Source organism: Labrus bergylta, chromosome 1, assembly GCF_963930695.1.
Source record: "Labrus bergylta chromosome 1, fLabBer1.1, whole genome shotgun sequence".
Taxonomy (NCBI): Eukaryota; Metazoa; Chordata; class Actinopteri; order Labriformes; family Labridae; genus Labrus; species Labrus bergylta.
The window spans coordinates 20,736,141-20,759,174 of NC_089195.1; the positions used below are offsets into that span (position 1 = coordinate 20,736,141).

General features: G+C 40.6%; 3 protein-coding genes and 2 non-coding genes across 8 annotated transcripts; 2 read left to right on the forward strand and 3 right to left on the reverse strand.

The window, feature by feature from the left end:
• Positions 1–548: 548 nt before the first annotated feature.
• Positions 549–9,054, reverse strand: eif3ba (eukaryotic translation initiation factor 3, subunit Ba). Its single transcript, XM_020639701.3, has 19 exons — positions 8,826–9,054; positions 7,039–7,231; positions 6,812–6,931; positions 6,662–6,719; positions 6,407–6,535; positions 6,145–6,302; positions 5,556–5,687; positions 5,377–5,443; positions 5,245–5,291; positions 4,944–5,154; positions 4,783–4,855; positions 4,567–4,689; positions 4,382–4,460; positions 4,053–4,191; positions 3,815–3,940; positions 2,810–2,887; positions 2,483–2,591; positions 2,261–2,373; positions 549–1,098 (listed from the first exon to the last, which is right to left on the reverse strand). The coding sequence occupies exons 1-18, from the start codon at positions 8,923–8,925 to the stop codon at positions 2,273–2,275; spliced, it is 2,043 nt and encodes a 680-aa protein (XP_020495357.1). The 5' UTR covers positions 8,926–9,054; the 3' UTR covers positions 549–1,098; positions 2,261–2,272.
• On the reverse strand, positions 2,943–3,032 carry LOC114920521 (small nucleolar RNA SNORD60). The gene has a single exon (XR_003808840.1). It is a non-coding gene; the product is annotated as a small nucleolar RNA SNORD60 (small nucleolar RNA).
• Positions 4,265–4,346, reverse strand: LOC114920528 (small nucleolar RNA SNORD60). Its single transcript, XR_003808847.1, has one exon. It is a non-coding gene; the product is annotated as a small nucleolar RNA SNORD60 (small nucleolar RNA).
• A 116-nt stretch (positions 9,055–9,170) lies between the features above and the next one.
• Positions 9,171–17,877, forward strand: brat1 (BRCA1-associated ATM activator 1). 4 transcript variants are annotated; one of them, XM_065956131.1, is made up of 12 exons: positions 9,171–9,576; positions 9,827–9,975; positions 10,068–10,215; positions 10,333–10,795; positions 11,462–11,584; positions 11,738–11,829; positions 11,931–12,031; positions 12,130–12,316; positions 12,677–12,750; positions 13,238–13,322; positions 13,445–13,728; positions 14,648–17,877. In XM_065956131.1, the coding sequence occupies exons 1-12, from the start codon at positions 9,453–9,455 to the stop codon at positions 15,503–15,505; spliced, it is 2,688 nt and encodes an 895-aa protein (XP_065812203.1). In that variant the 5' UTR covers positions 9,171–9,452; the 3' UTR covers positions 15,506–17,877. The 4 variants fall into 4 exon arrangements, with proteins under 4 accessions (XP_065812203.1, XP_020495355.2, XP_065812206.1 ...); XM_020639699.3 differs by having other exon boundaries at positions 9,172–9,576; positions 11,928–12,031; positions 14,648–17,876; XM_065956134.1 differs by having other exon boundaries at positions 9,172–9,576; positions 11,465–11,584; positions 14,648–17,876.
• A 271-nt stretch (positions 17,878–18,148) lies between these two features.
• On the forward strand, positions 18,149–23,013 carry LOC109988278 (GRB2-related adapter protein-like). Its single transcript, XM_020639716.3, has 5 exons — positions 18,149–18,393; positions 18,510–18,607; positions 19,083–19,202; positions 21,728–22,028; positions 22,115–23,013. Exons 1-5 carry the CDS (start codon positions 18,316–18,318, stop codon positions 22,292–22,294), a joined length of 777 nt encoding a protein of 258 aa, XP_020495372.1. The 5' UTR covers positions 18,149–18,315; the 3' UTR covers positions 22,295–23,013.
• The last annotated feature ends 21 nt before the right edge of the window (positions 23,014–23,034 follow it).

The following is a 23,034-nucleotide window of genomic DNA, read 5'->3' on the forward strand; positions in this document are numbered from 1 at the left end:
GAGGTGACAAAATAATTACTTTAGAAGTCATTATAACAAAAAGTTTGCACTTTTAAAAAAAGTCTGTTTTTCTTAAGAACAGATGTAAAGTCCTCAGGTGTCTGTGCAAAGTCAACAAACTAATTACAATACAATCTGTTTCTACAAAGTCAAGACTATAGCTGAATGTCTCATACTGTACCCGAATAAAAGTGTATTTACTTAATACAGGTTTGCTTTCTTAAGGCGCTTGAATTAGATCCTCTGTTGGGGGGGATTTTGAGATACTAATATCTCATTATTCAAATTGAAAAAAGCAGCTTTTGCTTTAATTTCCATGAAGACTTTTCATGCAATTCTGAGATTTAATTATCTAATTTATTCAGAAAAACTTTTTTTTAGATTTATTGGTTTAAACATTTTCTATTTAACAACAATATTTCTTTCAGCACCAATGAACACTGAGTCTAGAGTAGTCATTATGTACTTGAGGTTGATTTCTCTGCAAGGGTTAAACAAAGACACATGAATCCCAATATATTAAAGAACCAGGACACAAACAGGTAGTATTGTGTTTGATGGTTTATTTAAAGTTATTCCCGCTGCATGCCCTCTCCCTGTGTGAAAGCGGAGTCGGAAAGGAGGAGGATACAGGCCACTATAGCGCCACATCAGCACAATTTTTAAGATGGTTACTTGTTTGGTTAGAAAACCTCCAACCCAGACTGGTATGGCACTCTGTGCTGCCCTAACTACCATGGTGACGTTTAAAACAACTCCCCGTAATAAGAAGGTCCAATAAGAGATTAGAGAGTGAGTATCTCCAATTCATGAATAGAAAAAGAAGGCAGTATTGTCATATGTTAACTTCCAGAGAGAAATAACAAAATGGGGCAGGTGAGATGGTGAAGAGACAAGTAGAGAATATTCAACACAAAGTATTATCTCTCTCTCGTTTCTTGATGTGGCTGCTGATCAGTAAGGCGGGCTTTGATGATGTCACTTAAGTTAAATGTTGAGGCTTTTGATTTTGAACCTCAAGATTCACAGGGTGGTCGTCGTCCTTCTCCTATCAATGAAGCACTTCTTCTCTCCTCCTTCCACACAAAATCGGATGGACTGTGTGATAGAAGAGTAGATTCAGGTCAGTGTCTAGACAGCGAATAATACACAAGCAGTAGTTGTCGATCTCAAAGGCTCAATTCATGATACAAGGATGATGCAGGAATGAAACATGATATCTCTCCCGTGAAGCCCAAAGATTTTGTTGGAGCACGCAGAAGAATGCCTTCATTCATCAAAGTGTGCAGCTGCAAAAGGGATGAATTAATTGGTACCCAACAGTTGCAGCCAGTGTCCATTGAGTCAATATTCAATTAAAATGTTGACGTCATGTTCATGGTGTTATCTGAGGCGATGGGAACATTTTTACTGAAAGACATATCTGTGTTGAAATGTGCTACAACTCAGGGCACTGAGCAGCACATCCTAAAAAAAAAAAAACCACCCATCTCCCCTGTGGGACAGGAGGCTGCCATCATATGGGAACCATGTCAAAACAGTGGCACTTAAAACTCTTAACTATCAGAGCGGTCAGATGCACATCGGAGTAAATATGTGAAAATGTTTGTGTTGGCTGGTGGAGATCATTTATCAGGATCAAAACACTGAATACAAACTACTCAGAATTTAGAAATACATCGACTGTTATTAAGTCTTGGCCCTTGTTTAAACCTCAGTCAATTTTCAGATTGACTGTTATATTTAGCATACAGATGTTATGAGATGGACTCTATGTTGGAAAAGAGAACCAGATATGGAATTTGTTTAAAAGTCTGTTACAGACAGCCTGTAAATACAACACTACAAAGCCTGATCATGTGAAAGGTGTTATTATTGTATTTTAGAAACAAATATGTCTTTAATTTTACTACCACAACCGGAATAAAAAATAACAGGAAATTGCTGTGTGCGACACTGACACGTATCAGTGTGCATTTCCATCAACTGGTTGCTGCTGCCTTTTTGTTCATATTAAGATTAATTTGCTTCAATTACGCAAATCCTTCCACCAAAAACAGAAGTCCTTTTTTAGGTTGTTAAAAATACACTGCCAGACACCCTGACTCTAACACACAGTGGCACCAATCTGCTCTGAACCAGCTCTCAGCACCAGCAATGTTTGGTTTCTTCAAGCTTGTCCAATCTAGTTACAGTAACACAGGCAGCTCTTGGATAGGGTCAGGGTGAAACTGTCAGCTTGTCTGTGCCGAAGTGTTACCTGCGTAGGGGACTACAGATCGCCAAGGGGAATGATTTCTTCGTTGATAAAAAACTCAATGGTCTCCTCCTCCCAGTCTTCCACATTGCTATCCAGTTCATCAGTGTCCACTCCTAGATGACACAAAGGAATGTCAGCATTTTTTTTTTTTTTTTTGAATTGGAGACAACAGCGATTAAGAGAGGAGAGCAATTGTTAAAGCATAAAGGTGAAAGTTCCCACCTGCTCTGAGCTCGAGGCGGAGGTCCTTCTGTTCCAGATAGGTCTGCTGCGCTGTCTCCCTGTAGCGACGGTAGTCTTCCATCATGGATCTGCGCTTATCCACCAGCTCCTACTCAAACAAACATTAAACATTTAGCTTCCAGTCACTAATTATGGGACTGCCAATATGCACCATGTGTAATGTATTTTACTACAACATTTAAAGGGGCTCAAAAAGGGATCCGTTCAAAACTGTCTCTGTTATTAAATTATAGTCAAACTCTACATATTAAAAAGGTGAGACGGGAATGTAAACAGCCTGGGTCAGTTTAAAACAACAAAACAAACCTTGGAAGCCTTGGACTGGCTCAGACGATCCTTCTGCTCAAAGATCTTTGAGTACTTCTTCAGATCCTTCTTGATCAGCTGCAAGACACAGAGGGACATGAATGATGAATGTACACTCCACAGCATGAAGTATGAGCCTCAGATCAGATTTAGAATCAAGGGCTGCAGTGCAGCTCTCATACAAGGTGTCAGAAAAGTTATTTAGTTTTTGTCGTTATTGGCTCCAGGTACACAAAAACCACTTTTCCACTGCATGGCACGGCTTAGAACTGTAGTTTAACTCCATTTACCTAAATGGACTTGAGCTTATATAGCGCTTTTCTCGTCTTCCGACTACTCAAAGCACTTTTACACCGCATGTCACACCCACCTCATACCCTTTCACACACTGATGTAGTATCATCCATCAGAAGTAACTAATCCCATTCATACACCGCTACCAAAGCAGTGGGAGCAATTCAGGGTTAAGTGTCTTGCCCACTCTATCAACTGAGCCACAGCCTCTTAAAAAGATGTCTACTGTTTTTTGTCCTCGTTTCTGTCATGGATCTTTTCTTCAAGGAAGAGTCCAGAATGGGTACAATACGGTCATAGCACAGTAGTGTAGGACTAGAATCAAAGCTGGAGGGGAAAGTCACATTACACAGACCCCTCACATTTTGTATAGCCAAGCTAACACCAATTAAAAAGTTTTTTTATTTTGTAATTCACGCGACTTGGAATTTTTAAGTTGTAAAACCTGCAAAACCACATTGCTGTAAATTGAGGAGTGCAGACATGTCTCTGTGTTTCTGAAGACAATATCACAGTACTCTGATGTTGAGGTGCTGTGATGATCAGCTTAAATGAAAGATAAAAGCTGCCCTTATTGAGGAGGTTTATGTTCATTAGAACAAAGTCACTAAAATAACTTTGTACTAAAAGTGTGTTGGGTTGAACTGAACTGTACCACACAGTGGAAACAAGATTATACAGTACTGTATAGAGACATAGATAAAATGGAACCTTGATTGCGTCTGAGCTGAGCAGGGTGGGAGGTCTGGGTCTCCAGAGCAACTGACAGAACCGGTCCTTGTTGTTCTTCTGAAGAAGACGGCCCTGGAATGTCCACAGCCAGTACGCATTGTCCACCTAGACACAAACATGAAAAGGTGAAACAATTCAGAATGTATTTTCACCAATCCACCAAGATTTCTTTCTTTTTTTGCAAATAGGAAAACATCGGGTATGAAGCAGCACTTACCTTGTGGCTCCACCAGGAGACAGAGGTGACGACGTAGCGACCGGTCGGGTCCCACTCCACGTCAGACGCCATGTAGTGCTCGGCTATGTTCATCATGGTGCAGTCTGACGTGTCCACAAATGCAAGAGCTCCATTCATGCTGTGCACACACAACAAAAGAGAGGTTGAACACAAAAAGACTGAAACACAAATGCATACTAAAAGAACACTGTGAGCCTCAGAACTGAGTTAGAATCAGGAGCGTAGCTCTCATACGAGGTGTCAGAAAAGTTATTTGGTTCGTCATCAGGGGCTTCTTGCATACACAAACACACACAGATTTAACTGACCTCCTGAGTCCAGCAAGCACCAAAAACTGTCCCTGCGGGCTCCAGAAGATGCTGTTGGCCTGCTGCTTGTCAAACATTTCTGGAGAAAAAGGAGAAGTGCCAAATACAGTTAGTCTTTATGGAGTGTCTTAAATGTTAGACTCATGGCCAATAGGACAATTAATGCATCTGCTCAATCCACTCACTTATGAGCTCGATCTTGCCGTTGTTTTTGACATGATAGAAGGAGACACTGATTCTGGGAGGTTCTCCGTGCAGAACAGCAAACTTGCTGCCATTTGGTTCCCATGCAAATGCAATTATGCCCTCTGGAAAGTAGAAATCAAAAATATTAAATCAATGTTTACCTATTAACATTAAGAAACTAATGAGTAACATTGTGCTGTTTATTATATTCTTACCCTTCATCTCCACCACATCAACAGGAACCTGCTTCTCTCTCATGCGGAAGATTTCAAAATTGGTGACCACACCCTGGAAACAGTTAGAAAGAAAAGTTTACCATTTGTTTTACATCAGAGAGGTCTAAGCTTTTAACCCTCCATTTGTTCCGCTTGTGTACCTGTGTTCCTTTAGGAGTCCTGTCCACTTTCACACATAGGTAATCTCCGTTCCTCTGCCAGTGCAGTTTGCAGTCGACCACGTTGAAGAGGTTGCGGACACGGATCTCCTGACGGGAAGGCATCTGCATCAGAGTCACTCTGGCTGGGATGTCTTTGTCTTCAGGCACCCAGAATGCTATGATGTTGTCCCCAGGAGACCAGGAGAAGTCCCTGCACATAACCACACAGGCTGTTGTTAATATCTCCATAAAGAACTGTTTACATTGAAAGCATTTCATTTAAACAATCAAGGACACTTACTTGATCCCGGTAATCTTGAGACTCTTTTTGTCTAGCAGGCCCATGGACTGAGAAGAGGAGAAACATGGCTTTAGTGTCACTTCCACAATCTACATAAATACAGCCAACGTGTTTTCTTGCAAGTCAACTCACTGGGGTCTCATAGATGCTCAGAGTGTCTGTGGTCATCCTGGCAAAGAACTTCCCATCATGACTCCATCTGAGAAGAAAAATGGCTCATTATTATATATCCAATCTCTGCAGGAGTACGCTTGTGAAGATTTGAAGAATAGAGAAAAAAAAAAACAAGGACAAAAGCAAAGAGTACTGACTTGAAAATGGGCCAGTGTGCAGAGCTCTCGCAATGGAAACCTCTCTTCTTCTGCCCAGTCAGAATGTCCCAGATGATGATGGCCTGAGGGTCCTCTTTGGTGTCCATCAGAGGACTGAAGGTCACCACGTACCTGGAGGGATCATTGGCACAGGAGGAGCATCAGAGAGCTCAGATACTGTGTAATCTCACATGCTTAATGTAAGAAAGAGTCAAGTCAAATAATGTGTCTTGTCTTTTGTTTCTACAGATGTTGTAAAATTGATTACATAAATGTATCACATGGGGCTCGTATTGACAGAAAATTATTGTTTAAAGCTTCAGAAGGGTGCCACAAATTAATCTCCTAGACGGATATAATCACAACAACTAATATATTCTTTAGTTATATTACACTGATTGTCTTTCTTGTTTTAAATAAATACACACTAATACAAGTGAATGCTGAGGTCAGTTAAAACCATTGGTACAAGTTTCTGCTCATTAGGAAATCATGTGCTACGTTTCAAAAGTGCAACAACTTATACCACTCAGTATCTTTTGCTAATACTTCCACAAAATGTCAGTAAAATCACTCAAGTGATGATTACCTTTCACATGGTGAGAAGTCAATGAGGGAAACCCCCTGATGACTGAACCTCTGAATCTGCTTGAACTTCTCTCCGCCCCACAATGCAATGCCCCGTTGATGGAAGGTGGCCAGGTAAGTGCCTTTAGGAGACCAGCGCACATACGTCTCTGTCCAGCGCTACATCCAAGAAACAGAATTTGTTCGTTTACAAGCAGACTGCAACCAATTAATGACATTAAATGCAACATCAAAAGTGCTTTTCAAAGTGGTCCACTACTTACTGCTCTCTCTTCACTTATGATTGGGTCCTTTGCATCGTTATTGAAAATGGCAGTCCTTTCTCCGGCTTCGTAGATCACACTGTATTGGTCGCGACAATCTGGGTCCTCAATCCAGTGACGCATGTTACCCTGAAGAGACAAAAAATTCAGGGTAAGAGGGGTTGGGGGTACATATAGGTTAACCCCAACTTACAAACCTTCTAAAGGGTAAACACTTTTATTTATTATTAACAACAACAACAAAAGCACACTCACAAAGTCTTTGAAAGGCTGCTTCTCTGGAGTTTCCCACTCATCACTGATGTTCATGTACCTTGGGAAGTTAGCACAAAAAATTAATCTACTTGATTCACATTATTTTTTTGTTACCTTTTCTGCATTTATTAATAAAAGCTACACACTTACTTGTCAAAGTCAGTGAAGAGATTGACCCTGAACGTATGCTGTTTGTCCAGTTTGTATCCATCTGCGTTCTTTACTGCCTCAAGGGCCTGAGTAGGTCCACCATACTCCAAGAAGATATACCTGTGTGAGAAATGAGTCACAGATGAGTCTTTTTCAACATTCAATTCCAAGTTAACTCCATATAATGGCATAACAAAGAAAGACAGTGAAATAAGAAAAACACAAACCCTTTGGTCAAGCCATCAGCCTCTGGATAGAACTCAGTGGTGATTTTGCCAAATTTGGAGAAAATCTTGTGTATGACGTTCTTGAGTTTCTCCAAACGCTCCGGGCCGACCTGAGGGACGTTGTCAACCACAACCACAGAGTCGATGCCATCAGCCTCCTGAGGCTTGTCTTTCAGGATGTCACCAAGGAGCTCTGAAGAGAGAGGAGAGAGATGGGAAAATCAGGGGTTGGAAATATAGCATTAATCAGTAATTCAAAGAGGACCACTGGCCTTCTTGTGATCGTTGTTGAAAGTACCAGCAGAATATATGTAAGATTTTTTAAAAGGGTTTAAAGGACTGGTAGAATAAGACAGACAAGAAACATGGGGACAGAAAGAAAATGCTTCATGCAACACTCAGGCACTCAGCTACACCTAATCAGGGGTGTTGCAATTGAACAGGAAGTCTAACTAAAGTAAATCATCATTTATCTAAAGCCTGTGTTAAAATGTGCATTACTAAGAATACAGTAAAGACTTTTTTAAACATCTGACGAATGCACACACATCTGTACCAGTGTTTTAAAACGTGTACAAGATAATGGTCTAGATTAGTGTTGATCCAATGAATTATGGGTCTGTTGTAACATTGATTCAAGTTGGCTGTCTAATGTACAAGCAGCTGTATTACCTATTTTCGTCATTCATTTACATAAATCCCTGCATTCTGTTTCCCACGGCAGTCCTATAAAAACGACTTAACATTATTAGATAAAGGGGGATTTTCTTTGTATGGTTAAAAAAAGATCATATTTATTGGCAGTCTTGATCAGCAATCTTAATCTCTTATGCTTTAACTTGGTAATTTCTTATCTTACTTTGTCTATTTATGTTTCATATTTACTTTTTTTTAATTAATATTATAGTTTTGGGTTTTTTGATCCTTTAACCACTTGTTTCTATTTCTTTTATTGCTCTTATTGCTGTTATCCTTTTATTTATTTTTTCCAGCTCTTTTAGTTTCTTACATATTTTTAAATCTTTGGTTCCTCTTGGTCTCAGCTTGTGTTGTTGGGTTCTTGTTTTGCCTGGGTTCTTATAATGGTTCTTGTGATGGTTGGGTTATACATGTCTGTTGGGTATCGTGCACTTTGGGTTCTTTTGTATTTAATTATTTTTAGTATTTCGCATTTGTTATATTCTTCCTGTTCTTGATGTTCTTCTGTGTTTGGTTTAGTTTGCTTTGTTCTTGTTTGTCAAAGCACTTTGTAAATCTGTGTTTTTAAAAGCTGCTATATAAATAAAGTTATTATTATTATTGAGGGGAATCATGCAGCATACTCCCCTTAACCCTGTGCTAATACACTTAACACTTAAATAAAGGCCTATTTTAACCAGCTGACTCATGAAGACCTGAGACTGCAAATGTGATAGTATCAGTCTTGTTTCCTGTTTTCTCTCAACACAGATACAACTAGAAGAGCCTTTAGTCAGTTTCATACATATTACAATGTCTTAAATGGCAGAGACAAGGCCTCAGTAAATGATTGTCTGAGGTCTGGATGAGGCTCAAATGGGCGTTAAAAATCAAACGGTAAGAACATCTGTTATATCATTGATATGTCAGTAAAATATTTGAGGAAATGACGATTTAACTCTTCAACTCGTCTCACTTGGGAGTGCCTCGCATTAAGACATTAACCTAGCTTTGTCGTAGCACCGCCACTGAGCCAAATTAGTGCAGCTCTGAGCTAAGTGTTAGCATCAGGGCCAGAAAGCCGGGAGTTTTCCTGCTGCGCCCCTCACCCTCATCGTCGACGTCATCCTCATAGTCCTCAGGGTCGCTGAAGGAAGGCTCTTCCTCTTCATACTCTGGGTCGTCCACCATATCCACCGTGTCTTGCATCTATCAGGGGGCTACGAGACGGACTTCTCGCCACAAAATAAGCAGAATGAAGAAATACGAAGAGGCTGGCGGTCCCTCGGCCGGTGCGGCACCATGTGCGATTACGCGAAAATGGACGAAGAGAGACGGAAGCGTAACTCCGGAAACAGTTCGTTAGGGCTTTAGCGCGTGCTGCGCGGGAAACGTAGAGTTGTAAAGCACATGGAGCGGCTGCGTCTGTGACCTGGAAATACGCGATTAGCCATATCCACATGGGTGTAGATTAGTTTTGCGGCGCAGGTGTCAAAGTTATAAGTCACAAATGTAAACTTATAAAATAAAAAAAATAAAAAAAAGGGGGGAAGCCAGACACCGGTAGATCTGAAACCACTTCCCGCGAAATGGTTTAGTTAGCAAAACTATAAGGAAACATGAGTTGTTATATCGGCTAGGTGATCACTTTGACTTTTACACATTGTTAAAAGTACAAAGGGAGGTCAATACTTCTATACATGCCCAGGTCTCTTTGAAAAACACAAACTTGCACCATGGACAGTGAGTGTGTATCGCTGCTACCGAGGGTGTGTAAGGTGCTGGCGGACTCAGGGTCTCTGCCGGATGACACAAGCCTGGAGAAACTTTTGGACTGGTTCACGATGCTCATCAAGACCGGTTAGTAGGCTACTGTACTTTCTTGTAGTTTTAGTTGTGTGGCTAATCCTAGACACGTGTTAGGTGCATTTAAAACAGCTCTGTCTTGTCCCCACTAAACACCAATGTGACTGCATGTTACAAGGCTACATTAAATGTACTATTTGATAACTTTTGATAGTGACACAACCATGATGAACCACCGATGTATTGATAGGTGGAAATTAGATCTGCAACACTGTCTCAACATTCAACTTTTTCTCCAAAAAAGGGGAATCTGTGCTGGAGTCCTGCCCATGTGTGACTGAATTCATCTCCACTGTGGTTTGCAACACAGCTTCAGAGCCTAGTGTCCTTTCCTTTACGCTCAAACTCACCGGCTTACTTGCAGCCACCGAGGATGGCTTTTTAACACTTCAGGTAGAGTCACAGTCATTTGTACATTTACACATTTTTTAGACCTTTTGAACACTGACTAAAAATTTTTGTGTAAAAATTCTGACTTTTTGCAGGAATGCTCTGCTCTGGACCAGGCCTTCAGTTTGCAGCACTGGCAAGGAGCGGGTCTCTGGGAGGATCCCTGTTTAAGGATTGGTTGGATCCAGGGATTAAAAAACTCTCTGCAGCACCCGAAGGCTCTCAGTTTCTTTGTACAATCAGGTAACACTTCATATGACCATCTCTTCTCGTATCTTGTACGTCATAAGGTAAAATTAGGGAATGCATACTTAAAATTGCACCGCTTTGTAACTGCAATCTGTTTTCCCAACTTCCCAGATTTTATACAACCACTCATACAACTCCAGACTGACACAAGCTTATTTGTTGCTGCGGCTGCCAATCAAATGCTCGCCGACGTCCTGCTCTTATTCCAGCCGGTCTCGTCTTCAGGATGTAACAGCATGGATGAGAAAGAGGAAAAAGTTAATGGGCGCACACTACATGCCTCAAACATAGACTTAGAACAACCAGCAGTCACAATGGAAACCAGTGCAGAGTACACTGCTGTTGTCAAGGTGGTATCACAGTACCTCAAGGAGTCAATAGTGCCTAAAGGAAACACACAGCTCCAGAAGACTAAGCAGACCCTTAAGCTGCTTGCCCTGCTGCTGGCCCAGGCCAGGCCTCCTCTCCGGGATGAGCTGCTCCAGACTGTGTCGGGGTCTCTGGAGGAGGTGGTGACAGCAGGCTACAGTCAGCTCACGCTGCCTCTGTTGGAAGTTATTCTGGCTGCATACAGGTAGACTACAGACAGCTGTCAAAGAAGAAGAGAGACTAGCAGGATCAAATCTAATGACAATTCATGTTATTAAACTGACATTTTAGTTACCGCTACAATCACAACTCACCAACCCCATTTTTAAAATGTATTTTAAAATGTATTTTAAAAAAGCAAATGCATGCTGGATTTAATTATAAAACATATCTTGTCAGTGACACGGTTAAGGAGTAAAAAACCTGACCTTGATGGAGTAAAGCATGTTGAGGGTTTAACACAATTATCTGGGCTTTACTGTATGTGTGTCTCGGATTTGATTCAAGCCATAAATACGATTCAGATAAGAGATTTTCCCCTGTAGGAAAGAGAATCTATTGTACACAGAACTTTCTCTTTTGCTCAATTTGACCATAAACAATATATGTAAGAATGCAGTTGTGCTAACATGAACACTATGAGTTTAATTGTTTTGAATGATTAATTCCAACATGAATACTGCCAAGTGAGGACTGTAACAAACCAAAGAAAATGTTAATGAATTTATAGGAAAAGTTGAGGTAGGCTGCACTGGTTTAATCCAGGCGTACACTAACAGAGTTTCTGTTGCGTAATTGTGCGATGTCATAATGATGTAATATAACATATTGAGTGTTTGTAATATAAAACAGTGTCCATGTTTGTCTTCAGCAGCTCCAGAACTGAAAGTGTGTTAGTCCAGCGTGTCGGCTCTCTGCTATCATCCATGTTGAATATTAACAAACCTGCAGAAGTCATTCAAGCTGCAGCTGCTTTTCTTCGCAGTGGTCATCAGTGAGTATCTGTACAATGCAGAACTTCACACCCTCGTGCAGAATTCACCATCAGCACACACTATTAGTATGTAGAGGTTATGTTTCACTGAGGTGCATCCTGTAGTTATTAACCAAGGATTATTTTTCTAATTATTTTAATTTTTCTTTGCAGCGATACTACCCACACACCGCAAGCTGTAAGAATACTACTGCTTCCCCTCGACATTATAACTGGTCACACTCTACTGGGCACAGACGTATCAGGTAAAATACACGGAGTAGGAAAATAAAGAAAACAGTCTGTTGTGCAGCATCATACAGCTAATTAGTATTATTATTGTTTTTGTTTTTTGTTCCTGCAGCAGATGATCAGCAGTTTACCAGGGCAGACCATCTGACGAATAAAACCTCCTGCATCTCTTTGATCTGTACTTGTTTGACAAACACATCAAACATCACACTCGTGGTGAGACTAACTGAAAGCATAGCTGAGGGAAAAAAAGGCTGTAATTTGCTATGTGAAGCAGAGTTACATCACAGTCCCTGTCTCTGTTTTTCCCACAGCCCTCTGGCCTCCTCCCTTGTCCTCCCGCTTTAATTATCACTGCAGTTCTGTCGTTGATGAGGATCTGCAGAGGCGTCTCCACCTCATCGTCCTCTGGCTGCGGTGACATTTGCAGGAATGTGATCGGCAGTGGTAAAGTTCAGAAATGTGCTCTGGATGCTCTGACATTTCTGAGCAGCAGCCCAGGTGAAACTGTGTTTCTATGTGAATCGATCCCAATTAAAAAAAAAAAAGAAACATGTTTTTATTTACTAAATGCTTTACCTCAGCTTAATGGAATCGTTTATTGAAAAGACAACTGAACATAATTGAACTTAACCGGGCATTTTAGAAGTGAAACAGCAGGAGGAAGTGGAATAAGTATAAAAGTTATGACAAAAAAAGTCAAAAGAATTTGTCTTAACAATTTTATCAAGAAGAAAATGAGATGAAACATTGTCATATACTCACACATAAACAAATGCTACAACATGAGAACAACATTATAAACAGTGTGTTTGATGTAATGAAACATGATGCTTGAATCCTTCATCTTGTGTGTTTCAGGAGCCAAGGAGAAGATCAGTGAAGTGTTCACAGTTCTGGTCAAATATCTGGAGAATCCTGATTCTGAGCCAACAGTGAGTACAAAATGTTTTTATTCGGTCACTGACCTGCAATTAAAAGCAAACTAAAGTGGAGAAAACAAAAACACTCATTACTCATATTTTTTCCCCCGCAAATATTCAAGTTGAAGTATTTTTGGGTGAAATCCTGAAATTTTCAAGAGTTTTGTGAGGAAATTCTATGAGTAATGATGAGAAACGATGCGATACATGTTATTGTCCTCTTGGGGAAATTTGTTCTGCACACATTTAGCTGCTTCCATCAAACAGCAGCACACGGGCCTGTGTCACAGAAGGGCAGCATCAACGGAAGGGCTTAAATTGAAGGTATCAGGAAAGGACAGTCTTGTATGTGTCTTTTTAGCTGTTATCCAATTTTCTTGTAGTTTTAGTCTTAGTTTGAGATTCCTTAGCAGGATTACTAAATGTATCTAACCAGGTCTCTCAATGACTGTCTCGTTTTTCTTTCTTTCTCATTGTTATGACTGTCTTTGTTTGTTAGGTTATCCACAAGACCTACCAAGCCATAATAAAGTGGATCAGTGTGTGCACAGACTTCTCCTTTATAACAGACCAGCTCAGACGAGGTAAAATGCATGGAAGATCAATAATTCACTCCTCTGTGATAAATCAACACATAAAGCATACTTGCATTATATTTGGCTACATATTGTGTTTCTGAAATTAAATGCATGTTTATCACGGTCAGATCTGGTGGAGGTTGTGAAGAAGCGTGTGTGTGACATGCGCTGGGAAGTGAGAGACTCGACCGTCGAGTTTCTGGGACACCTGGCAGGTGTCAGTGTCTCACTGAAATCCGCAGAGGAGGTGTGTTCTGCGTCAGAAGCTCTGCTGGGAGGCTGCTCGACCACTCCTCTCCTTAGGGAGGCGCTTCAGGACACAGAGAGCTATGTTAGAGCCAGCGCTGTCTCTTCACTGGCAAAGACTCTGACACACAGCTGGCAGCAGGGGGCAGCACATACTCAGGAGGAGGTAAGCAGACTGTTTCAACATTGGACTTATTATACACCCGATTGCACAAGACTCATTAATCAACGTTAAGGCTCACTTGAAAGTATTTTGTATATTTTGGCATCTAACTTTCTAGATACACTCGGTCCAAATTATTTTTAATATCGCAAATTTTATTTTTGTTTAAAACTTGATAAAGCTTGGAGGCTTTTTCTCTCTCTCTCTCTCTCTCTCTTTAAGGCAGACGACCCAGGAGGCTGTGAGATAAATATGAGAAGTCAAAAATTGAAGTGATCAAATTAGCATGAATAAAGATAAAGGTTGTGAGACACAAATGATAAAGCAACAATATGTAAGTTTCCACTTAAAAAAAAGTAGTTTCAAAGGTCAATTTAATAGCACAATAACTTTTAACAGGGAGAATGGCGTCTCTCCCATCATGCAGGTTCCCTGTTTACTGCACTACATGTGCCGAGGTCATCTCGCGAGAAGTGTGGACAGCTTTACTGCACTCGTTCACAGAGAAGCCTTCAGTTATAAAAAGAAGCCAGTTAGCTCGTCTCTATATCTTTCGGCAATTTAACTAACTGTACAGTACCTTGTAAGTCATCATGGTTGTTTAGCTTATCACAATGTATTTCCCAGCTCGCATCCTCTGCTTTTAAAGAAATGCACGCTGTCTAAGAGTCATAGGCATTACAGCACTATTTGTGTCTATATTTGTTGCACTGAGAGACCATCGGACTCAGGACACAAATATTTATGGACTACTATTAATATTTTTATATTGTGTTTTGTATGCAATACTTATCCTAATAATTGAATGCCTTTAAATGTCTTTAGCCTTAATACGATATACAGTAAATACTTTCTTGTAGCATTGTACCTGTCCCTTTCTCATACGTGTATGAGAATGTTTAGAACTTCTTTGTTCTTCCAGACTGAAATAGTGAGCCGGCTGCTTGAAATCCTCTCCAAAGACACAGAGGGATTCGCCAGGAGGGCTGTGGTACAATACTTCATCGCCTGGTTCTCCACGTCCTCCTCCGCCTCTCACCTGACGCAGAGTGTTCACTCCGTCGTCTCACAGGGCAGCGCAGATCTGGACTGGGAAGTCAAATTTCACACGCTGGAGTTGGCTGAACTGCTCATGGATGAAATATTTTCAGGTCGGCAGGGTTACAGGAAGAGCTTGGACACACATCATGACGCACAGCACCCTTATGGTGTAGTTAGTGAGCAGGCCTACACCCTCCACACTCACAAGGAGGAGGTGGCGTCAGACTTGAGCAGAGTGTTGAAGAATCTGGTCGAGCAGGGAGTTGTCTCGGTGCTGCTGAGCAGTGTGATTGACTGTGATCGGCCCGTGGCGCTGAAGGCCTGTCAACTGCTGATAACACTCAGACAGACGGTCTGTCCTCTGTTGCTAGGCAACCAAGATGCTTCCACAGAAACAATTGATAGAGTGTCCTGTGAACTTCCTGGCTGGGGCTGGGGGCTAGAGATCAGAAAGATACTGGGGATAAAAAAGAGCAATGACGCCCAAGAGATGGACATGATGGCTAAGGTCGAGACGGGAGAGGAGTGTGCGGTTGAGGGAGGGGACAGTGTGACTGTTGGTTTGTGTGAGGTGTTGGGCTCTCTGGGTTTAGACAACATGCTGGACGTCTTGACACAAAGCAGCGACCACATCCACAACTCTCCCCTCTCTCTGCTGCAGGACATTCTGACTGCACGGGCAGCGAACACTAGTTCAGACACACATCCGGGGCAGGAGGTCATTGTGGACTGCTACTGATACATGAACACACACACACACACACACACACACACACACACACACACACACACTTGCTTCCTTAATTTCTGATTTATACATCAACAATGCTTTTATTTTTATAACAGGAAGATCAATAGATAAACCAATAGATGAAAACTTTCAGTGTTTCGTGGGTTTATTTGAAGCTGCACTTGTCTTCGCTTCCAGTAGAGGTCAATCACAACTTAATAATGCACAGGTCTAAAACAGACTTATTTTGAGTCTTTTTAATCAGAAAAAGCCATAAATAAATATAAAAATAAAGGTGACGCATGGTCGAGTCTGCACATCGGAGAACAACACAGAGAACATGACAGCTAATTTGTGGCTTATTTTGACTCATGTTAGTCCGATACAGCCAGAACACTCTGGATTTCCTCATAATGAAGGCTGCCAATGTTGTGTATCTGCGTTCTTGTGCTCGTGCATGAACTGTACACCTCTCCGAAGCATGCAAGAGCCAAGGAAGTGTGCCGTGCTTGAGGTACGATCACTCTGGTCAAACGAACTGGACTTTAGGGGTGAAGCGTGCTTAGGCACGGTAGAGATTGCTAGTGTGATCACGCCCTTATACCTGTTCAAAAGAAGTGAAATGTATCTGAAAAGTCAAACAAAGGCAGAAGTATTTTAAATCAGCTCTGGTTGAAAGTCAGCGTATACAGAAGAAAGGTCATGGTACCAGAATTTTGAACTTTGAAACAATACCAGTAGACTTCTACGATCTCAATATCTGCTTTAATACAAGCTACAAAATTTGAAGTCCTAGGCACCTGATTATTTCTTATTTTTAATTACCAGAAATTGCAGGCAATCTCCTGCACACTGTCTAAGTGACATAAATACTGTTGTAACATTTCATTACTGATATGAATTTGTGAAATGAAGAGATTACACCTCCTCTGCCTGTTTGTTAAAGACTTAAATGTAACCTAAAAAACATGAGTGTTTGTTGATGTGGGAGTTGGAAGGAACACAGCTGCTCGTTCATTTGCAGCAGTTTATGGTTAAAAATATGACTGAAGATCTGTATGTTTTTTAAACTTCATTAAAACTGATCATTAACGAATATTAAATAGTTATTGAACATGTGGTGTTGAAAAATGTCGAAGGATCAACATTTTTTTGACAACCTGTGTATGAAGTGTTTGAAGAAATGAACATAAATGTCATTTTATTTATCGCCTCAGAAACATTTTCCTGAGAATTTGTTATCTATCACTAGTTTCAAGTCTTCTTTCATAAAGCATGCAGTCCAGTCTGTATAATATGGTCCCATTCAGAGTGCTTGGCAAAATTCATCAAATAAGTTTAGCATGGGCATTCAACTTTTTGTAAAAATCAATTTTGTTTCTACCGACCCCCAAAAGAATGAGATAAGGAAAAGTAAAATGCCAAATTGTGACTTCAAAATAGTAGTCTAGAAACCAAAGAGTGACATCGCAGTGACTATATCCACTTCTTACAGTGTATGATCCTGACAACACAACCTCCTGCTTTTACAACCCAACATCACTGAACCTGACAGTTACTGCCAACTAAGTCTAATTTTGAAATAACAGAACAGCCTTATTGACACCTAGCAGAACTCCACAGACTCATATTATTATCATTCCATAGATGTCCTACAAGTCAATTGATTCACAATTAAAACATTGCATGTTTCTACTGACATCTGTTATCTGGTAAAAAGATATATTATTAGATCTGACTCTAAAACTTAATTATATTGATCATCAATATGTAAACAACATTTTACTGCTGAAGTTGCCCTGGGTGGTATTAGTTTTGATTTTTTTGAGGGGGAACAGTAGCTCAGCCTGTTGAGACTTGGGTTGGGAACCGGAGGGTCGCTGGCTCAGGTCCCAGTGTGGACCATAATATGGAAGTTCATCTGTTAGCTCGAGAGGTGCCAGATCACGTCCCAAGTACTGCTGAGGTACCTTTGAGCAAGGCACCGAAGACCCAACAGCTGTGGCCCGCTCCCTGCGCGGCAGTGTGTAGCAGCTCCACTCTGACATCTTTCTACTAATGCACGTCCCTATGTGTGTATTTTGAGCGAGAAGCATGTCTGTCAATAACGGAGTGTAAACCAGAATTTCCCTCAGGGATTAATAAAGTAAGTAAAATAAAAGAAATCTTCTAGAACAGTAAACTAGATTGTTCTTCTGTTTCCAAAGTTCCTCCAAACTGTACATCAGTAAAAAAAAAAATCACAGTACTTCTGTAGTTCTTTGTTTTTGTCTAATAAGCTGTAAGGGAAGTTTATTGTTGCCATTATTTAAAATCATTTCAAAGTTGTTATAAATGAAAATGGTGAGCAAAAGAAAAAGCTGTAAGAACTGTATTATACTCTATTGTTATGGAGATAAACACCTCAGGTCATCACACTCTATGCTGGATTATTTTTATCCCTTCCCTCTTTTCTTTCACTGTCTCTGATTTCCCTCGAGGAAATGCTTCGTTAAAGCCCCGGAGTTTGAAGTGTGTGTAGACTTAAGTGATGGAGAGTTACCGCCTCCACGTGTTCAGCCGCTCTCTGAGCAAGTCACATGGAGGAACAGAGGGACACGCGCCGAGCAAAACTCTCCTCATTAACTAATGAGCAGAATGTCAGCCGCTCAAACACACACGCACGCACACACAGACACACACTGATTATCACACACTGATTATCTCATCCTGTAATAGAGTGTCATCATTCTGGTCTGCTGCACTCACACAGCTGTATTGTGTCACTTCATTCATGAAGTGAAACTATTTTTGAAGCTGACTCTTCTCATTTGTTCAGCATGGAGGCGGTGGCTCTTTTCTCCTTCACAGCTTCAGAGGCAGACGAGATCAGTTTCCAGAAGGGCGACATCATCAAGGTAACTGTGTGTCTTAGTTTCTGTGTGTGTCAGTGTTTGTTTAATCTTAAGTGGCCAAAGATAAGAAAAAGATTGCATGGTTACAAAGTAGGAATAATTGTGCACGTGTGTTTTAGGTGACAGAAATGGAGGATGATTCTTGCTGGTTCACAGCAGAGGTCCAGGGGAAGCGAGGCTACGTGCCAGAGAACTACATTTCCCTCCTTCCTTACCCGTAAGAAAAATCAATATATTTTTTATAATTCTAAAAAAGGTATCCAGTTTAAGATAAGGAACTGCTCTTTTGTTACAGCCAACCAGATATTACTGGATTGATTAACCAACACCTTTGACATCAGTGGTTCCCAAACCCTTGGGCTTGTGGCCCCTTAATGAAAAGAAAAGAAGCAATGTGCTTGTGAAACTTTCCCTGATTGGATGTGTCTTTAGTGGGCATTTTTAGGCCTTAACAGGTTAAAGGATTACCTGTTTCACAAAACAGACAACAGAAATTTGACAACAATTTTTGGGGGTCCCAACCCGAGTTTTGTCACCACTGATTCATAAAATTGTTTTTCTCCAAAAGCGTCTCATGCTTGATGCATATTCCAGTTAAAAGAGAACTATGATGCCCTCCAATTCTTAAAGTGTATTCTAGCTCATGACAAGAAAGCCAATGACCTGTTTTTGTGTGCGGTTCTTTTTTTTAGGTGGTTTGCGGGACCGGTGTCACGACTCGATGCTGAAAAGCGTCTTCGCTGGCAAGACACCGGAGTGTTCCTGGTGAGGGAAAGTGAATCAGCTCCCGGAGAGTTTTCTGTCTCCGTGAGGTCAGTAAACGCACCACACAAACAAACGCACAAACACACAGAGATGAAGTCTGACAAAATCTCATGCTGCAGACTGATGTAACCCTCCTCTGTCGTCTGTTGACACGTTATGATCTCAATAAATGATGAATTGCTTCTTTGTGCAGCCGTTATATTTGTGAAATCTGCTGCACTGCTTCCTCCACAGCTGTGTGTCTTCATGACCAGAGATAGAAACATCTGCTCCTTGCTCTACTCTTAACAACTCAGTTTGACACCTTAAAGGTAGAATAAATTGTACAACCAGATTTATGCAAGAAGATGCATTCTAAATGTTATATTATGTGTTGCACTTAGATTTTTGTTTTACATCACATAGAGCACATTATCAAGTCAGAGCATCCACGTGTTTCTGAGTGTGTGTCAGGTTAAGTCAGACTATTTAAATATGCTCTACAGGAACCCAATGCACTAAAAATATAACAGCGGCGCAGTCAGTAAGAGTTTGTGTGTGTGTGAGTGTATATGAGAGAGAGAGAGAGAGAGAGAGAGAGAGAGAGAGAGGAGGTGTAATTGGGTCACCAAAGTGACGTGGGACACATTTAATCATTGAGGGTACACTCAATAATCAGGGCATTACACAACATCACTCAGTCTTTAATTAAAAAAACAGGTACATTATGCAATTGACACATAGCACATTTAGGATAACATATTTATGACATACTGCTTGTATATATATATATACATGTTTAAAGGGTCAACATCTGTCTGCCTTCGAGGGCTGAGAGCCAAGAATGGTCTCTTCTTGAGCCCATGAACACACTCAGACAGCGAACACAGCACCAAGTGTAATACTGAGAAATGTCAATAGAGGGGGGAAATGTTTTAGAAGAGTTCGTTGGCAGTGACGGGATTGTGTATTTTATGGTTTAAAGCCGCAGGGACTCATTAAAGGACATTCTTTTAGGTCTCAGCATGTCTTCAGTTCCTTTAGATAACACCATCGAGAACACAGCTATGCTTTTTATGAGATCCAGCCTCAGTTTTTTTTTTCTGCCTGTGTCCAAATTACTTTCTCCACACTTATGCTAAGAATGCATCAAAACAGGAAAGGTCACAAACTCTCTGTGTGCAGATTGATTTGTGTGTAAACCCACATCTCCAGGAACACTTAAGAAAAAAGTACTTTTTTTGAGAATGTTTTGCTGTTTTTGCTACTTTTCTCTGGTTTAGAGTGACATTTTAATTGATCTTTGGAATTAGGACATAGTAAGACAATAAATTATTCTGTTAAACACTCCTTTGGGCAAATTAGAGCCTCTCATTTACCTAGATGGGAGTCTTTGCATTTGGATGAAACTGCAGAAACAGGAAGTTCAAAACAAAAATGTACTGAAAGAAGATGTTGCGAGGATACTTCTGCTCGGCCTCATTTCAACAAACAAGCCTTCATGAGAGAACTGAGAGTGGTGTCGCCCTCCTTTCAGAGTTATTAAACAATTATTTTCAGGCGTGTGAAGCTGGGACAGAAGAGTCCATTGTGCCCATTTGTTTTGACATTTAAATGTTTTTAACTCTTTCGATAATTATGCAAAAAACAATACAAGAGCAGATACGCCCTAAAAAATAGCATTATAGTAAACAACACCACACAAGTAACCATTATATAAAGGGTTGGCTGAAGCTTCGGCTCATCACAGATCCTCTTCTTACAAAACATGAGCTGTTTTTTCTTGGATTTTCCTTTTTTGGGACAAGAAAGGCAAACAAGGGATCATATATGAAAAACCATAAATGTCTGTAAAGGTGTTGCAAATCATCCTAAAAAAAATCAACACGTTTATTGACAGGATATTTATCCAAATGATGTGTAAATGTAATTTTTTGCAACAAAATAATGACATTTATCATTTGACAACACAACAACCAGTTACTTTAAGATGCCAGTGTGGACACTGGAATACTTTTTAATATCTTTACGCAGCTTATGACCAAATTATTAGATGTCTTTTTCACAAAGATGGAGCATCTTATGGCCTGGCCTGACTTTCAAAGCACAGTTAAGCAACAGATTATTGTATTTGAGACGCTACATTTTGCTTCAGCTTGAAAATAACTAAAAGTCATAAATGGTCAAGATGATTGACAATTATTTAGGTTTGTCCATTTATGAAAGAATCATCTATTAATTTAGCTCTTCTATGTTCCTAATTCTGTAATCAGTGTTTAAGTATGAACTCCTTCACGTTCACAGTATCAGTATAAGACAAACAACTTACAAACCGCTGTACTGCGAGCTTTTGAAAACCGCTCAGACCAGATTAAAGAGTGTTTATTCACGTGTGTGTTGACATTTGAGTTTCAGAACATGTGAATTTGCCGCCTGTGATGATTTAAGAGAAACACCTTCACACTCAGGTGATTGTGGTACTTTTGCTCACAATGACCGAGGTGTGCACAGTCAGAGGAATGAAAACAACAGCAATCCCATTTTCTGAGGTACTTCATACCTGTTTAACTTCCCCATTTGTCTCATTCTACAGCTACGGTGACAGAGTGGAGCATTTCCGGGTGCTAGAGGGGGGCGGTCAGTACTGCATCTGGGATGAGTCCTTCTCCTCTCTGAACCGTTTGGTGGATTTCTACAGAACTCACAGTATTGCTGTGGAGAAAGTGGTCCTCCTCAGAGACCCTCCCGTATCCCCTCGCCTGCTGTCCCAACCTGGACGTAACCCTTACCCCAACCCTTACAAAAGCAGCTCTCAAGAGTCCATCCCCTCGGCCCGCCTCTTCTCTCACCCCTCTCACCCAGAGAAAGAGCGTGTGCTTGAACCAGTTATGGCGGTACGATGAATCATTGTTCCCCTTTTAAAATAACACGCCACATTTGTGTGACCTCGCAGCCTAATTTTCTGTCTTTGTGTGTGTAGAAGCCTCGACTAGCCCATGCCCTCTGCGACTACACCCCTCCTCACACTGCCCACCTACACTTCCTGCGCGGTGACATCATTGACCTTCTGGACTGCTCAGGCCATATGTCCTGGAGGGGGCGCTGCAGAGGGCGAGTAGGAATTTTCCCACCAGAATATGTCCAGCCGCTGTACCACTGACATCATATCAGACTTCTATACCATGGCTGTATCGTGACTATTATCTGTCCGACTGTAGTGAACTTCCTTATTTCTCCAGTGAACGAGATAGTGATGAAACAATTAGTCCTTTAATGAACTAAAGAATGACCAGAAAACTTTAAAAGACGCCGATTTCAATTGTTGATTGAAAGAGCTGAAAATAACTTATTTGGGGCCCAACTCCAAAGTTTGTACAGTTTTAAGTGGGCAGGGATTTCATTGGTAGGAATATAGCATAATAAGACAAACAAATGTTCAACCAAACTGTTACAATGAAGTTGTTTTGTCGATAATGCAGGTTGTTGTCAGGTTCTAACGGGGATAGAAGACGTTTCTACTGCTTTATTCTGGTAATTGATGCAGGACTGGTAGATTGAAACCAAGCTTTTAGAGGTTTAACTTTAATGTCAATCCAAGCATCAAGCAAAACATGCAAGATGCTACCTTGATCCTTTCCTTTTTTCCTTCTCCTATTATTATTAACTAGTCACCTTGCGTTTTGTGGGTTTCATGTTGTCCAAAGTTTTACATTTCAGACCAGTAATTGAATTTAAAAACAGGAAACTGAGAATTTTCACATATGAAGGAATAGAATGACGGAGTCTCAAAGCTATAGAGTGAACCTCTATGATCATTTTAGCCATAACATCCTCTTTTCATTTACAGCTCATATTGATATTATTAAAAAATAAAATTACCATTTTTTTTGTGTTCTTCTT